General features: G+C 47.5%; 1 protein-coding gene across 1 annotated transcript; it reads left to right on the forward strand.

Annotated features, from left to right (window-relative positions):
- Positions 1–4,785: 4,785 nt before the first annotated feature.
- On the forward strand, positions 4,786–8,712 carry HOXC13 (homeobox C13). The gene is made up of 2 exons (XM_061368700.1): positions 4,786–5,474; positions 7,696–8,712. The coding sequence occupies exons 1-2, from the start codon at positions 4,841–4,843 to the stop codon at positions 7,950–7,952; spliced, it is 891 nt and encodes a 296-aa protein (XP_061224684.1). The 5' UTR covers positions 4,786–4,840; the 3' UTR covers positions 7,953–8,712.
- The last annotated feature ends 8,937 nt before the right edge of the window (positions 8,713–17,649 follow it).

The raw sequence follows: 17,649 nt of genomic DNA on the forward strand, positions 1-17,649 counted from the left end.
TACCATTTATTCCCTACATAAACATCTCCACTTCAAGAGGGTGATGAAGAATTAGTGATAAACTAGGAGTAAGATAAATATAACTACTATAACCTCCCCCCCCCCCTTTTTTTTTTGCCCCCTTTTGGGGTGTGTTTTTGTGTCCCTTTTGGGGCACAAGGCATCTAGCCTGTATTTAATCTTCTTTTCCTGCTCTATTCCAGGCATTGCTTTTGTAAGAATGCTGCTAAGGCTTGGCCACAGCCTCCGTGGTTGTATTAATTCAGCAATGAGCTGAAGCAGGGATGTAAGGATTTATTTTTCTCTCTCTCGGAAAAAAAAAAGGCACGCGAAGTTTGGGAAAAGAAGTCGGCTTTGGTTTTTATTTATCCAAAGCACATTTTGAACAAAGCCTGGGAAAGCTTTCCTTGGATTCCTCTGCAAGAATATGAGATTTAGTGGAATATTTCTTCACTAAATTGGGACTCCAGTGGGAAAATTGTATGTTGATGTCAGACGTTCTCATACCACGGGCTCTAATTTCCCTGAGGGCTCCACAGCTACAATTCTCCTCCTTTATCCCCCTTCTTCCCCCTCCCCCTCCAAATATATATATATATATATAATGGAAAAGCCACTTTTCTTTTCATAAATCTAGGTAGAGGTTTTTCTGTGCGGGTTCATCGTGGTTTAGAGGCACTGACAGCGGCTGGAGCCGATTTTCCTTCAATAAAATTCCCACCTTGGCCATTTCCCTTTGTATGGAAGATGTCTGGAGGTGGGAAGAACCATAAATACGTGGTCTTTTTCCTGCAGAAAATGGCGTAGCGAGGGGGGATTTCTAAACCTTTTGGGCAACAATGAGGGGAGAAAAGGGGAAACAAAGAGGGGAGAAAAGGAAAATTAAGAGGAAAGGGAAAATACCCACTTGCAGCAGATTTGGGGTGAACTATTTGTCTATCCCTAACTGAAATTAAGGATTTGCCTTTTTCTTTCTCTCCTCCATCCCATTTATTTACTGGGTGTTTTTCCTCCAGAATATGAGTATGATAAAAAGGGATTTTTATCATAAAATTACGCAGCAGATTAACTTTATTTTAGGTGAGGTTTCCCTGGCCTGGCTTGACTTTGAGCTCCCTTAGATGTGAGCACGAATGCATTTGGCCACAAACGCATCCGTGACTTCAGGGTAACAGCTACCTTCACCCGTTTGGGGCAGAAATCCTGCTTTTGGAGCGTTTGCTTTGAATATCTACAAGTCAAATTAGCTTTTTAACAAAGGCGATCTGTTGACCACCTCAAGATCTCCGACTGCAAACACGCGTTCACCTGCGAAACTGTGTTCAGCCCTAAATGTCCGTGTTTTCTCTTTAAACGGGAGAGGGGCAGCAAAGAAAAGGGCTAATTAACAAAGAAAACGGCTAATTTAAAGAAGAAAACAGCTATTTTAAAGGAGATAAGGTCGAAAACTGCCTTAAACCACAGCAGTTAAAGCGCTGGAGAGAAGGGAATGAGAAACAACTTGCAGTTTTGCAAAGAACAGAGCTGGATATCGCAAGGATAGATCTAATTATTTGAGTTATTCCCACGGACTCGGTGAGGAATCTGTTTCTCTCTTCCTTTCCAGCAGGAATAAAAAGATAGATAAAAATACACTGAATTCCTTCCAGGGTCCGTCTTCAAGATGGCAGAGGAAGGGAAGGGGGAAAAGGCAGAGCCATCCATGTCTTCAGAAGAAGAAAAATCAGGTTTTCCTCTCGGAACCCGCTGGTAGAGGGAGAGGGAACCGCTCCCTGCAGAAATATCCATATAAACCCTTCCTTTTCCCGGAGCAATCTGCAAGCCTAGAGCCGGCTGGAGGCTGAGAAAGAGGAATTTCCAAGTCCATGTTATTTCATATTGGTCAATTTTCCCTCATCCTTCCGTGATTTAAAATATAAGTTGAAAATAGGATGCGACGGAGTCTCCAGCCTTTATCTACAAGAGCACAAACAGAGGAGTACTTGTGAGCTTTAATTTGGGGGGGGGGCGGGGGGGGGGAACTATATACGTATATATATATGTATACAAAAATAAATAAATGAAAACCTAAGGAAGGGTCACACATCTGCTCTTATTTCTAATTGCTCCTTCCCCTCTTCCTATTTTTTATTTATGGGTACCACTCTCTTAAGCAGTTCCACATTTTGGGAAGCGGAGCTAGTCTGGGTTCCTTACTCGCCATCGCGGGTAGAGCCACCCTCAAAGCTCAGGCATGAAAAGAAATTATGACACCGACCCTTGCCTAGGAAACGGCAGGGTTAAATGGGTTAAATGTGATTTTTCTTCTCCGTTACCTCCAGAAAAAGCCCTTTTTCTCTTGTTTTGCTCTTCTTTTTTATTTTTTCCTCTCTATTTCTCTTTTTAATATTTTTTCTCTTTCTCTCTTGTTTTCTCTTTTTCCCCCCTTGTTTGTTTTGGGGGTTCCCTCCCCCCCCTTTTTTTTTTCCTCTTGTTTTCTTATATTTTTTCCTTCTTTCCCCAACTCTTTTCCTCTTATCTTCTCTTTTCCCCTTGCTTCTCCTCCCTCCCTTAATTTCCAGAGCATAACCCACTGAATGACAAAATTCAGTGTCCTATTGACCCACTCTTTCCCCGGAGCCAAGGTGGCAAAGCCCTTCCTCACCCGTCAGAGCTATTTGATATTTCATTTCTCTGGCCCGGGTTCCTTTCTTTGGGGCTCCTCTCTTTCCCCGAACACCCCAGCACCCAACCCTGCCACCCTCGCAGCAACCTTTACATTCGTAATGTACATGTACATTGAATTCCCTCCCCATGCCGCACACATAGGGCATGTGCTACAAACTGTTAACTACATCTTCCAAATTAAAGGGGGAAAACAAATATATCGAGGGCTGCTGAGGGAGGGAAGGGTTTTATTCCGCTCCCCACTTCCCGTGCCCCCGACGTGGGGGACACCCGGCTTTAATTTACACGTCGTTTCTCGTTCGGCTTCTGCGTTATCACTCGAGCCATGTGGTTCTTGGGATGGGGGGGGAGTAATTCTGCTGGGTGATTTCTGGATGGATTCACGGCGCTTTGTGGAATTCCAAAGGTGCGGGCACGGCTTTTTCACGTATTTTACTTGTTTTATTTATTTTACTTATTTTATTTTGCTTTATTTTATTTCCTAATTCATATTAATTCCACTATTTTTTCTTTTATTTTCTTCAATTTATTTTTAATTTTTATCTTTGCATTTATTTTTATTTCCTTCTTATTGTATTTATTTTTATTTCTTTCAATTCTATTTTATTCCATCCCATCCGCTTACTTTTCCTGTTTTCATCTTCCCCCACCTCTACCCACTGCAGCCCTTTTCCATTCCACTTCCGAACCCACTCCCAGGCCCTCGGAAGGTGCCGCATTCCCGGTGCTCACAGGGACCAGCTTGGGCTCCCTCGCCTTGAACTTGGACTTCGACGGCCTTTTCGGATGCCGAAAATCCCCCTCGACGGGGTGATGGAGAACTCGCCTTCGCACCCCACGGGGCATAGGGACAGGCGGGGGTCGTCGTGAAGGGACCTCCACTCCCCATGGCACCCCCCCAAGGGAAAATGTGGGGGGAGCTCACCTCCCCTTACAAAGACTGAGACTCCAGTCCTAAAATGTACCATTTCCCCCTCATTTTCTACCTTTTGGGGAGTGCTGAAGACCTCTGAGCTTCCTCCTTCCCTAAGAATTCCTCGCGGGGGGTCCCCCAAAGGCTTCATCCCCTCCGAGTCCCAACACCACCACCACCACCACCCCCAACCAGCAACCTGTCATTTTACTACCATTTTCCTTAATTTTCCCCAATTTTCCCCAATTCCACTTCAGCCAGACCCTGCTTTAGGAACTAATTCACATCATATCCTCTCCCCCCCAGATCAGACTGGACCAAGATACAACCCTCGGGGCCTCATCCATACCCCTACCCCTCCCGGCCTCATCTCTACCCCCACATCGCCACTGAACTATTTATCACTGATCTATTAACTAAATCAATAATTATCACACACTCGCGCTCTGAATGGAGGGAAATCAAATTATTTCGGAGTCTGGCGGGAAAATTTTGAGGAGGGCAGGGGCTTTGGGGCAGATATTTTGCTTTTTATAGGTATTTTAGCCGGGGGGTGGGGGGAGAAGTACTTTGGGAAGGAAAAAGTAGTGAACAGGTTCCACAGCGAAATAATAAAGGAGGGGGGGGGAATCTTTTTGTCGCCCCCCCCCCCGAAGCATCGTGGGGTGGTTATCCGTCGTTTCCTGTCGGAATGTTGAGGGTGGATGGTTTTCCTTGCACCCCCCTCCAATATATGGATTTGAGCATCCTTCACCCACGCTGAAACATGGCGGGGGGGGGGAGCTTCGAGGGAAAGCATCGCCTTGTATTACTTTCGGTAAGTACATGGGGACACGGCGGATGCGGGGGGGACACGACCCAGCCCCCCACGCGTGGCTCTTTGTGCCCCCCCCCCCGGTTCGTTCACCCCACGACGGGGCGGGAGCGCAGGGACGGAGGAGGAGGGGGGGGGACACCCAACCAATGATCGTGGCGGTGGGGTCACGTGTGTGTGGACACGTCGGGGCGGGGGGGGCGGGGGGGGGGGCGTGGCCGCGGCGGATTTCTTAATGGAGCGGCGGCGGCGGGGGTGCGGCGCATGCGCGCGCGGCGCCGATATGTTGGGGGGGTCGCGGGGCGGCGGGGCGCGGCGCGGAGCTTCCCCCGACGGCGGCGGCGGCGGCCGAGGAGGAGGAAGAGGAGGAGGAAGAGGAGGCGGCGGAGAAGGAGGAGGAAGGAGAAGAAGAGGAGGAGGCGGCGGCGGGAGCAGCGCGGCATGACATGACGGCACCGCTCGGCCTCCCCCCGCGTTGGCCCGACGGCCTCGCCTGCCGCTGCGAGGACGCCCCGCGGGAGAAGAACCGCATGGAAGGGCTGGGACACTGCCGGGAGATGATGCCCCACGCCGGACTCGCCGTCCCCACCGCCCCACCGCCACCACCACCGCCTCAGGGAGCGGCGTACGCTGAGCTGGCGGCAGCCGAGCCCCCACGCCAGTGCCCGTCGGGGGCGGCTTCCAGCGCGGCGCTGGGCTACGGTTACCCCTTCGGCGGGGGCTATTACGGCTGCAGGTTGTCCCACTCCCATGGAGTCAACTTGCAGCAGAAACCCTGCGCTTATCACCCCGGGGAGAAGTACCCCGAGGCCGGCGGGCCCCTGCCTGGCGAGGAGCTGCCGTCGAGGGCCAAAGAATTCGCCTTTTATCCCGGTTTTCCCAGCTCCTACCAGGCGGTCCCGGGCTATTTGGACGTATCGGTGGTACCGGGGCTCGGTGGTCATCCGGAACCGAGACACGACGCTTTGCTTCCCATGGAAGGTTACCAACACTGGGCTCTTTCTAATGGCTGGGATGGGCAAGTGTACTGCTCCAAAGAGCAATCACAGTCCGCACACCTCTGGAAATCACCTTTCCCAGGTAGGCTGCTCCGGGAAACGGCGTGCTCACCTGCTTCCCAACCGCCAGCTCCCACCGGAGGTGGGGATGTGCGTGTATGCGGATGAGTGTGCATATATATATGTATATATACATACATATATATAAACAGATAGATCCGTGTATGCCTGTATATGTAATTAAAGGGGAAGAAACGGCTCTGGAATGCCTCCTGTGCAAGGCAATGTGTATGAACATGTATGGGAAAGAAGGTGAAGCAATCATTTCTGAATCAAAATACACGCCGTGAGCTTGCTTGGAAAGTAACTTTGCCGTTTAATTCTTCCCTTTCTTCTCTCCTCCTTATGCTTGCCTCACCTAAAGAGAGGTGCCTTTCTCTTCTTTTTTTATCCATCCTTTTGCTGCTTCTCGAAATGCAGAAAGCTTAAATAGGGAACAAAAAAATTAAAAACAGACAAAAAAGGTCCAAACACCCAAACAACCTTCTCTTGTGGCTCAGTCGAACAAGAAGTGTCGGAGGCTGGGACATTAATCATATCACAATTGCACACAATTATAGGAATAGGTGTCAAGTGACAAATGAGGCTGTTTGGAGGGGAAGGAGACAGGCAGAGGGGTGAGGGTTGGCGAGGTTTCTGCCCAGGTCAGGTATGCACCCTGCCCGGCTGAAAGCTCGCAGGACCCGGCGAGGCAAATGCCCTCTCTGGAGCATCTCTCAGCCCGACGAATACCCCACTCTATTCCCCTCCCGGTCCCACCGTGCCCTGCGTGCTCCGGGCCCCTACGACAGCGGGGAGGAGGAAGGTGATGGTAGGTGCTGCCTCCCTGTCCTTCCCCCAGCCCCCTTCCAGCCCCCCAGCGCTGGGTGGGGAAGGACGCTGCAGGGGATAACCACAATAAAAGGGGGGGGGGGGGGGAACTGACCCTTGGAAGGCAAGAAGGGATGGATCGCGTTAGTCCTTTGGGGGAGCAATGAGGGACCACATCCGTTCATGTATTTTCCTCCTTAGTGACAAAGAGGGATGGAGGAATTGTCTTTCGAGGGAGCTTTTGGGGAGAAGGTGGAGGGAATTTGGTGATGCGTTGTTGGCTGCATGATGGGTATATGAGGGGGTTCGGGGCTGGGGGTCCTTGCATTTAAGCTGTATTTGAAGGAGGCTGCCGCCCCAAATACTTTCTCTCCCCATTGCCTGCGGCTCCGGTGAACCCTCCCCTGAAGGAGATTCCTGCCCCCCACCTTTGCGGCACCCTCAGCACCCCCATTTCCCCCCTCTCAAAGAGCCGATCGCCCCCACGCCTCCCCAGGGGCTCACCAATTAATTCCTGTCAGCCATAATTGGGGCTGCGCTGCCTGCGAGGAGAGCTCGCCTCCATCTTCCCGCTCCAGCCAGCTGGGTCACACCTTGGCGGCGAGGAGCTTAGTCGCCCAGGTTGCTCCCCTCAACCCTTGGAAGGGGCTGGGGCTGCCCGAAAGCTTGGGTGGAGCTTTGCCCCAAACCCCCGGTACCAGCAGAGTAGGGGTGAAGGTGCCCCCGCATCCCTGCTGAGCCCTTACTATTCCCCATAGTCCCTTTGCACCGAACAGGGCATCTCCCCTGTCCCCCTCTGCCCCAAGCGAAAAGCCACTGGAAAGGGGGGGGCTTGGGTTATTCTTGCTGGGTTTGCCAGTGCCCCCCACCCGGAGGGGCTTCCTGGGCTGCACGAAGCTGCAGGAAGGGCTGAGGTGCAGGAGATGCACTTGTCCCTACACCAGGCTGGGTGTTCAGGGATCCCCGAGGAGATTTGCTGCTGAGGAGGGGAGGAATGAAGAGGGCGGGAAAAGGAGGAGAAAACTGGGGAGAAACTCCAGATATTGTCAAAAATCCATCCGTTTGGAAGGTCCCTTGGATTATCTGCACACCTTTAGTCAGCGGGTTGACTTGATGCTCCTTTTTTAGCAGTGTAGGCAGTGTCGCCAAGAAAAATACGATTCCACCACTTAAATTACGAATATTATGTTATTATTCCTATTATTATAATATTATTCCCCTCGCTGGATGCATTTTCTGCCTGCCTTGTGTCTTTTTTCCCCTTTTCTTTTCTCCTTTCTCTTTGCTTGCATTCCTCCACGCTTTATCCTCCTTTATCACCCCTTTCTTTCTCGCCCTGATGTGCAGAAATCCCTACGCCCTGGGATGCAGAACCCCCTTCTTTCCCTCTTCCTTATATATTTTCTTTGCTTTTGTTTTCATTTTTAATCCAGACGTGGTCCCCTTACAACCCGAAGTCAGCAGCTACCGGAGGGGCCGAAAAAAAAGGGTCCCTTACACCAAAATCCAGCTGAAAGAGTTGGAAAAGGAGTACGCGGCCAGCAAATTCATCACCAAAGAGAAGAGAAGGAGGATTTCGGCCACTACCAACCTGTCTGAGCGCCAAGTGACTATCTGGTTCCAGAACCGGAGGGTCAAGGAGAAGAAGGTGGTGAGCAAGTCCAAGACAGCGCATCTCCATGCCACCTGACAGAGGATGACTTTGGAGGAGAAGGGGCAAGGAAAAGGAACAAGAAGCATAAATATTTATCTGGTAGCTTGTATGATGAGATCATCAGGACTCTGCTGATTCCAACTAATTATTTAAAAAAAAAAAAAAAGAAAAAAAATCGGCATTCATGAATGCAGATGAGCATCCCCCAAAAAATCCCACCGAGCGCATCTTTGATTTATCCCTCCACCCCTCTCTGACTGTGAACCCCCCAGGTCTGCTCTGAGAAATCCACTTGATAAGGTTCAACTGTGTACATTTTTGAAAGAATATACTCATAAGCTAAGAGTGTAGTTATGTTAAAAGAGAGATGAACTCTGAATGTCGCCCTGTAACGTTGTATAGTCCGACCCCCTCGCCAGTCTTCCCTATCTCGGGCCATTCCACCCACCGATATGTCAATGTATGGAGAACCTATGGCAAAGTTGCATCAGCTTCGTATTTTCTCGGCAGTAGGGACCGAAAATAAGAAATAAAGCTGCTATTGTGGGAAGAAAACCATTGCTCGGTATCGCTTAAATATCCCGACCACTGATTTTAGGTCCTAGATGGAAGGGAGTTGCTGTACGAGACTATTTGGGTATGTTCTCCTGAGGGTTTCTGTATCTCTGCCGTAAAACTGGAATGTCTGTGCTCCGCTGACAAGATGGAAAATGCACAATATTGTCTTTGGGGTTTGTTTCTTTCCTTCTTTAACCCGGCTAATTATCGACAGTGTTCTTTGGATATGTAAAAGCATCCTTTTTTATTTTAAATGTCTTGTATATGTATATAATATTGTGGTGTCCAGACGATATGTACCGACTGCAGATGACATTTCTTAAAAATAAATACCTTTTTTTTGTTGTTGTTTTTGCCTTGAGGAGAGGCTCTTTGTGCACCTCTTTGTAGCCCTGCTCCTCTCCCACCCTTCCCTCCAGCTGCCTCCTATCCCCACACCGCGAACACGACCCGGGCGGGAACCTCCGCGGAGAAAGGATGGGGGAGAAAAGGGGGGAATTTGGCAAATTTGAGTAGAAAACTCTTAATCAGGGGCTGCCTGAAAGCAGGCGGAGGATGCGAAGGGTAGATGCCTGTCCCCAAGGAGGGTTGTTCCCAGGGGAAGTAAAAAGCGGGGGAATTAAATCCGCAGAGGTTGACCCAGCTGATTGCTTTTTATTGAAGTTTTCCCCCTATTTTTCCTCTCTTTTTTTGTCCTTATTTTCCTGCCCCTCCAATTACCCCCAGTGAAAAGGCGATGACTTTTCAGAGACTCTTCTAATCTCTCTAAATCTCCCTCTCAAAGGTTTCGCTAAACCTGTTTGACTTCAGCTCCGTCCCTAGATAAAAATCTCCTACCCGCGGATTTTACGCGGCCCCGAGCCGGCCGGGCAGTTCGGAAAGAAATACGAGAAAGGAAATTGTTTCCATAGGCACATTACAATCTACCTTAATATCTGCTAGATTTAATCACCTCGTTAAATGATCAGAAGGGGAGGGGAAGGGGGGAGAAAAAGCTTTTAAAGGCATGTAACCTAAAACAATGTTATTGCGGGTTAAATTTGCATCGAGCGTGTGCATATATTTATACGAGGGGTAGATAGAGCCGACACAAGCTCTATCAAGCTCTAGGAAAATAAGATTAGAATTGGTGTTGGCAGAAATGCGAACGTAAACACCCTAGGTGCTCAAGGTATTATGCATAAATGCATGTATATAGAATTTATATACACATTAATACAAGGGTATATAATTGCATGTACGCAGGACCGTATATGTCCGTTTCTTTTTATGATCTGGGCGTCGGTGTGTAGGTATTTTATATATATATGTCTTATATGTATGTGTGTGGGGCTTGATGGTGTGCGTGTGATTTATGTAAGTCTGGGTATTAAGGCGATCTCTGTATCTCTGTATATGATTCTATCACATATAATATGCTGCATATACCAACGCATCCGCACACAAGATATAAATTTATATATATATATGCAAGTGCAACCCTCTATGCTATTCTATGGAATGGTGGGTAGATAAGAATGTATGTTAAATATATAAATTTATAGGTACATAGCCAAGTGCAGTCCTCTATGTTATTCTATGGAATGGTGGATAGATAACATATATGCGGTTTATATCTATAAATTTATATATGCAGAACCAAATGCAAACATCTACATTATCCTATGGAATGGTGGGTAAATAATGTATGTTAGATATATAAATATATATATATATATGAATTTCTATTCAAGGGCACCCTCTGTGTTATCACACGAAAGGGTGAGTCAATCCCAGTCTGCACCAGTGTGTATGTACGGGTCTACCTATAGCTTTATAAATGGGTACAGAAGATAGATGCATGATAGGGTATGGATAATCTCTCTCCACCGACCCATCTCATCCCCAGAAATACTGGGAGAGCTCCATATGGATTTGGAATCCTTGTGTGATCCCATATCTCAGGTAAGGGGGGACTCCACTTTGTCTGATTCTAGTACAGGGCGAACCGGGAGCTGGATCTTCTCCTCTCACCTCCCCATCCCTTCGCCGGGGGATGAAAAAAGGGGGTCTCTAATTTCTAACCACCGTCCCTGATTTCTCCAATGAGTGGAGAAACCTGGGCATTGACCTCAGGGTGTTTCCTGCGTTTATTATGAAGAACTTCTGTTTGGAAAAACAGGCAGAGCTTAAATTCTTATGATTTTAATGCTTTTGTCCAAAACGCTCAGCTCTGGAATACCGCAATACCTCCAGCAACCCATCGCAGCATCTGTAGCGGGATAAAGTCGTTGGTGAAAACCTACAAGAACCACCAGAATACGTAGTTTGGGTGTAAAACAGAATTCTCTTCCTCCTAAAATAAATAAATAAATAAATAAAGGAAGCTCGCTGTGTGTGCAAACACAGCAAAGCCTGAGAGCAACTCCAGACAAGCCCAAATCCGACATCCCGACAGCGAACGCGCTGGTGGCAGTGGCTCTGTTTTACCTCATTACACCTGAATTTAATCTTTGTTTTTTTCTTTCTTTTTTGAAAAAAAAAAAAATAAAAAAGAGTTGTTAAATTGACGATATTGGGCTGGTGTTGTCGGAGGGAGAGGATAAGGACAAATGAAGGGGTTTTGTTCTTTAGGGGTGTATATAACTGAGCCCAAGTGACTCACGGAGTTTCCAGTTTTAGAAGTGTTTGTCAGTTGCGGTTTAGTTCTGTCGGAGGGGGACAGGGCTGTCTGTGTGTCGGTTTGTGTGTCGGTCGCTCTTTCAAGTCCCGTGGGAAGTATTAAAAATAAAGGGGGGGGGGGGAAGACAAAAAAAGAAAACAAACCCAAAACCAGAGAAGAAACAAGAAATTCATTCATGACGCTTCAGGGCAGCAAGGGGTTTGGATGGAACTGGTGGGCAGATACTGGCGAGAGAAGGAAACCAGGCGGTCTCCTGCCATTGCCCATGTTTCCCACGATATTTTGAAATACATTTATATTTTCGGTGTCGCCTGACGCCTCCTCCCTCCCCTCGGGGGCTGGCCCACCGCCCGGGACCCGGCAAAGAAGACGGATGCAGGCAGGCGATACTGAGGTGGGAAGTTTTACGGGGCAGTGTAGACCCTAGGGAAGGGGGACCCCAACCCCGACATGCTCGAGACCTCGGGGTTCAGTCCTCCCAAAGCGGGACTGAGTCTTAGCCCCGGAATCTGGTAGGGATGACAGCGGAGGGAGGTCGGGATCGGACTCTCGGGGCAGAGAGGGAATCCGGGACAGATTTTCCCTCTTGGGAAGATTAGACCTTCTCTCCCTCGGCGCACATCCGCGGATACTCCGTCTTCTCTTTCATACATGAGCTTTGGGTGGAAAAAAGGTGTTTTCGGGGGTGGTCGGACAAAAGTAACACTTAGTTTCTTCTAGATAAATCCTCCTGGCGATCCCAGACGTGGTTGATTTGAGTTGTTCGGTTTGGGTTTGGGGCTGTGTTTTGGTTGATTAATTTGGGGGGGTGGGAAGGGGGGGGTTGGGGGATTTTTTTTTTTCCCATGCGAAAGGCAAAATTCAACCTTCAACTCAAGTTACTTGGTCATCCTCTTCCAAGCGCACTGAACGAGGCACTTGGCCGGAGGAGAAGAAATCCAAATAAGAATTGAGTGCACACAGGCAAAACCCGTAGAAGAGCTTGTTATTTCCCCGCTGAAGTTCCGCGGGCAGGGAAGCCGAGCTCCATCGGTCGTGACCCACCCCCCCGGGAACACAAATCCATTTAATTTCTACCTTTTCCCCACTTATTTCTTCACACTCCCGATAGGAAATAGCATTGGGAATCGCGAGCTTCTCTTTTCCTTGCTTATTTATCCATCAGCGCCCTGCCCGTAGCTCGATGGGTGTTAGGTCAGCAGGCCATGACGTCACTCCTGTATTACCCTTGACCGTGACTAGGCGTTGTTTGACCTTGACATCACGAGCTGCGGGGATAATAAGCGCGGGGACCCTCACCCTTGATCTTCTCCTCACCAGGCAGCTCCTGCTCCTGTTTACAGATAAACAAGGTGTTATTTGAAGTCTAGACAGGCGGGCTAATGGCCAACAATAAAGCCCTGAAAAGGAAGTTTCCCAAGTTTAGCCTTTTCTTTCCTTTGTATCGAGGACTTTGAATAACTTCCCAACCGCAGCCTTTATGGTAAAATCCCGGACAAGGGATTTCCCTCGCCCTTTTTTTTTTCCTGGTATCTTTTTTATTTTTTCTCCTATTTTTTTTATTTTTATTTTTCTTCCATGTTTAATTTTTTCTTTCCTTCTTTCTTTCTTTCCTTCTTTCTTTCTCTCTTTCTCTTGCTTTCTCTTTCTTTCTCTCTTTATCTCTCTATCTCTCTCTCTCTTTCTCTTTCTCTTTTTCTCTTTTTTTCTCTTTTTCTTCTATTTTCCCCTTCTTTCCTGTATTTTTTTCTTTCATGTTTTCTCTTAATAGCTCACCCCCGTTTGCATGTGTATTTTTTATTATTATTTTATCTAACGCATCTTTTAAAAGAGTAACTTCCTCATCTGGAGGGGGAATTCTGGTCTCGCAGCCCTGCGCTCAGTGCAGAGGTGAGTATAACTCTTCCTGGTTCACTTTCTGTCTGTTATGGAAGCGCTTGGTCTTAAAAAGAAAGGCGATTTTGTTTTGGGTTTTTTTCTTGTTCATATTAACAAAAGAGGCTTCTAAAGCCTTTGCCAAATATTATTTCTTAAGCCACTGACAGCCAACACAGTGTGTGTATGCACACACATCCTACAGACTCCTCCAGCACTGCTGAGTCCTAGATTACAAACTGCCTCGCCTACGTGGAGCAGCACGTTGGGGAAACCCTCGTGTTTATGGGTGTTTAAGACTTATAACCAGCAAAATGTAGTGTCTCCCGTCGCGTCCGCTTTGGGGGAAGGCTTCTGCCTGGCAGGGAGCTGGTTCAGCCCACAGTGGGACCCGCCGTGGGTTTAATAAACTCCCTTTCCTCCTCACCACTTTCCCTTCCTTTACAGGGAACATTAAGTAAGTGAGATCACGCTTTGCAGGCTCTCCAATTGTGATTTGCTCAAGAGTCGTGATTTCTAGACCATTAACCGGTTTGTTGTTACACTTGCTGGGGGTTTTCAGTCCTCCAAGGGAATTACAGTGCAAAACGCCAACTTCTCCCTCAAAACAGAGCTGGAGGACGAAGCTAACTTCCTGAAAGTTGGGGACTAAACCTTTGCCTTACAAAGGATGCAGGCATCAGTTTACATTAGTCTAATAGGAGGAGAAGATCCTCTGCTGGCAAAGCTGGGGAAAAATATCATGATATTCCAGGCATTTAACTATTCCTTGCACCGAAGCCGGGACCTGCCGTCTTTAAAAGTGAAACCTGCCCTGGATGATTTGTATATTGGATGAGCTGAAGTGTCGTAGACGTTTTTATCCCCATCCATTTACTTCTTTCCCATGTTAATATTTCTCTTTTTTTGCCCAGCTCCTACGGATTCCTTTTCACTACCCTTTTATATAGATATCTAGAAGGTGCCTTGAACACTTCTGTGTCTACGAGGTGTCTTCTACACCAGTGTATCTATGAGCTGTCTTGTACATTTATATATCCACGAGGAGTATTGTACACTTCTTTATCTATAAGATGTCTATAGACACGCATCTTCCACATCAGAAAAAGTAGCTGGGGCATGTTTCAGTGATATATAGCCCGAAATAATCATTCTGTGGGCTTTCCAAAGCCTGTCTCTATTTTATTCCCCGTGTCATGTATCTATATATTTATCCTAAATACTTCCTTTTCGGCCCTGGCAGCTAACTTCTTGTTCTAGTCACTGCAACTTCTTACAGCTCCCAACCAACTTGAGGTGAAATTCGGTTGAGCAGAAAAACTGAGCCATGACGGGGTGTGTTTTTCCAACCTGCAGAAGCACAAGGAGACCTTTTAATTCGCTTTTGCCCTTCGTTTTTCTAGGCAGAAAGATACAATATTTATGTTGTGGGCTATTTTTGCTCTATGAGGGTTAAATTTCACGGTCTTTTCTGAGAGAAAACTGAAAGTGGTATTTGAAAGGTAAATGTGTTGCTGTGACCATTAGGCTGAGGACATTTAAATTGGTATTTTCCCTTAAATTTTAGTTTTGATTTCTTGAAGAGACAAGGCCGGAGGGGTGGAGGAGACAGAGCCTGTGCCAGGGAGGCCGGCGGGGAAAAAAGGATGAAATGTGGGATGAAGGGAAGTGGAATTTTTATTTCTCACGCTTTGGTAGAGAGGGGAGGCGATGGAGCAAAACGGGAAGAGAAGGAAGATTGGAGCGCAGGGATAAATCCCCCAAAACACAGAGAAAAAGTCAGCCTGGAACTTGGGCTTCTTGTTTTCCCCGTGGAGTGATGCTCATCCGAGACAGTCATTAGCATAAGATGTCGATCCTATTTACTACACTAGACAGTGACCTTGAACTGAGACGTTGCAATCTCTCTTTTCCAGCGTCTTTTTCTCTTTCTTCTTTGTTGTTTGTTTTTTTTTTTTTTCCTGGGGGTTGTATTTTGTCCCAGGGAAGCTCCCAACTGGGATGAAGCTTCGCCCGGCTTCTTCTCACCAGAATCTCCTGAAAGCTCCGTGTACAATTTGGGGAGGTGGGAAAAAATAAACCCTCCCCGAGGATTATTAAATAGCAATATCGGCGTCAAAAGGGTCTCTCTACCTGAAAACCGGGATTTCTGAGGAAAAGCGCTGAGAATTATTTTGTTGGGCTGCGCAACTTTATTGGGGGGGAGGAATACTGCAGGGGAAAAGGAAGGGACGGGTGCTCAAAGTGATATGAGGTGGAAATGGGGATATATTTTGGGGTGGGTTCTGCACTGCCTAAACCCCCCTGGTGCCGGTGCCCCAAGCATCAGGACTCGGCTCAGGCTTTCGTTTCTAAGCTCCGCTCAGTTTGTGCTGAGCATTAGAAAAGCCCCAGCGCTCAACCTGAACTGGGAAATGCGTTTTTAATGGGGAAGAAACTCCAGGGAAACGCGGCAGCTTTGCTTAAGTGTCTTTCGGGTGAATTTTATTTCCCCCTTTTCCTTAGACCTGCTGTCCGCTTGCAGCGGGAGCAGCGCGGAGCTGGGGAGCCCCAGCCAAGGCCACCAAGAGCAGGGAGCTCCTCTCCACGCTCTGCATCCCTTAATATATTTCTGAGCACGGCTGCGGCATTTCCCAGCTCTAAAGAAAAGGAGGAAAAAATGAACAAATAGGGGAGCCGGGGGTGTTTTTCGCCCTCTCCCTTGCTGAGATGCCCACGCTGACATTATTCCTCCACCAGTCTGTGGTTCACTTGCTCCGCAGCTGAATCCTCCAGTAACTTCCTCACGTTTCCTTGGAAGTAAATGTGAAAATTTATTATTTTTTTAATATTTTAACCCTGGAAAAAAAAATCAATAGAGAGGAAAAGCCTCAAATACCCCGAGACTCCTCTAGAGCAAAAAACGCACTTTCCCAAGGTCCGGTGGAGAACAAAGCCGTGCAGCACCCGGGCACGTTCTCTATGGGGAATTTTGCAAAGCCAAGAGCAAGGTAGAGGAAGGGTTTTCTTTAATAAAAAAACCCAAACCCAGCAAACAAAGCCAATTCAGATGGCAACCTCCGGGGATCACGTGCTCATTTTTATATAAACTATTCCTCCCCACGCTTGCCCAGCGTTTGCGAGCGTTTCTTCTGCAGCGAGAAGACACTCTGGGAGAAATTGCAAGCAGCTTTTTCACTTATACCTGCAGGGAGAAAAATTCCTTGGCAAGGTTTAAAGAGGGGGATAAAAAAGTGCTAAATTTTCATTCTAGCAACATATTTCTAGTAGTCGTATTTCTTCCTTCACAGGCAAAGCGTGTAGGAAGGTATGCACATATCTCTGCAAGGTATGTATGCAGCATATCCATGTGCCAGGGAGAAAAAGGGATATAGGAAAGAGGGAAAAGAGGGTTTCCACCTTCAGGAGCTGTCCATGGAAGACAAAACAAAGCACCTCAAGGAGTTAATTTTATTGGCACCTGATTTTTCTTCAGGGCTGGGAGGGGGGGAACTGAAGCCCCAGAATGATTTTATGCTTGAGAAATGTATCAAATATTGGGGAGGGAGGTTACTGGAAAGGCAGCAGCTGTGGAGACGAGGCTACACTCGCCCTACTCAGCCTTCGCGGAGCGCTTCCGCCCCTGCGCAGCGGTTTTACCTCTACAGGAATATTTACGGTACTTTGCAGAGTCAACCTGGCAAGGGGAGCGCTTGGGAGTTGCTCAAGGCAGGGAGGAATGCAAAGCCATGCAAAAATCCAGCAACGGGAACGGGGGGGAGGGGGGGGGGGATTGTTTTTTTAAAATATAAAGAAAAAAGGGGGAGGGGGGAGGAGGAGCAAGGAAAAAAAAAAAAAGAGGAAAAAAAACCCACTCCAGAAAAAAATCGAAGACAAACCACCCTCAAACGCCTTTGCGTGTTCCCGGTTTCCATGCGATGCACCTTTTCCAGTGGTATTATTTTTTTCCTTCCCCCAACGTCTTTATTTCGCACGGAAAGAAGCCAATATTGATTTTTGTTCATTATTTCCCCCCCCCCCCCGCCTTGTATTCCTTTACAGCAGCTCTTTTCAGTATGACCAGGAGAAGACGATGGGTGGGAGGGAAGAAGAGCTCCGTAGTGTTACGAGGGCAGAATATATTGCTATAAGGTGGAGAAGAACCAGCTCCGCGTGTGTATGTGTGTGTGTGTGTACCTCTGTTTCCAGAGGTGAGGACCAAATAAATGGGGGGTAGGACTATAATTCTTTCTCAGAAACAAAGCAAAAAGAAGAATTCAAAATATAGATGGAAACACTTAACTCTATACGTGTATGCGCCCTGGTGCATATGGGATATATACCGGGTAAATTAAGGCTATATACAGTCGTGTTCTTCAGGCTGCTTTATTCGACACAGGTCATTAATAAAAGCAATTGAGGATTGTTAAAAAATCTTCCATCTCTTCTTGAGAGAGTGTGGCAAAAGCTTGGGAAGATTCTGCATTTCCCCAGCCCACGACAAAGCCGCCTAGTCCGAGAGGAGCTGGGGAAAATGATAATAATAATAATAATAATAAAAAGGAGTAGGAAAGGTCGCAAATAGCCTCCAACTCTGCCATCCCACCACGCGTAAATATGAGCCTGTTGCGGGCACCATCATTCGTCTCCTTAAAAAGC

Source organism: Neopsephotus bourkii, unplaced genomic scaffold (assembly GCF_033783945.1).
Source record: "Neopsephotus bourkii isolate Nb327-2 ecotype Australia unplaced genomic scaffold, CSIRO-AGI_Nbou_v1 NB_1445, whole genome shotgun sequence".
Lineage (NCBI taxonomy): Eukaryota > Metazoa > Chordata > Aves > Psittaciformes > Psittacidae > Neopsephotus > Neopsephotus bourkii.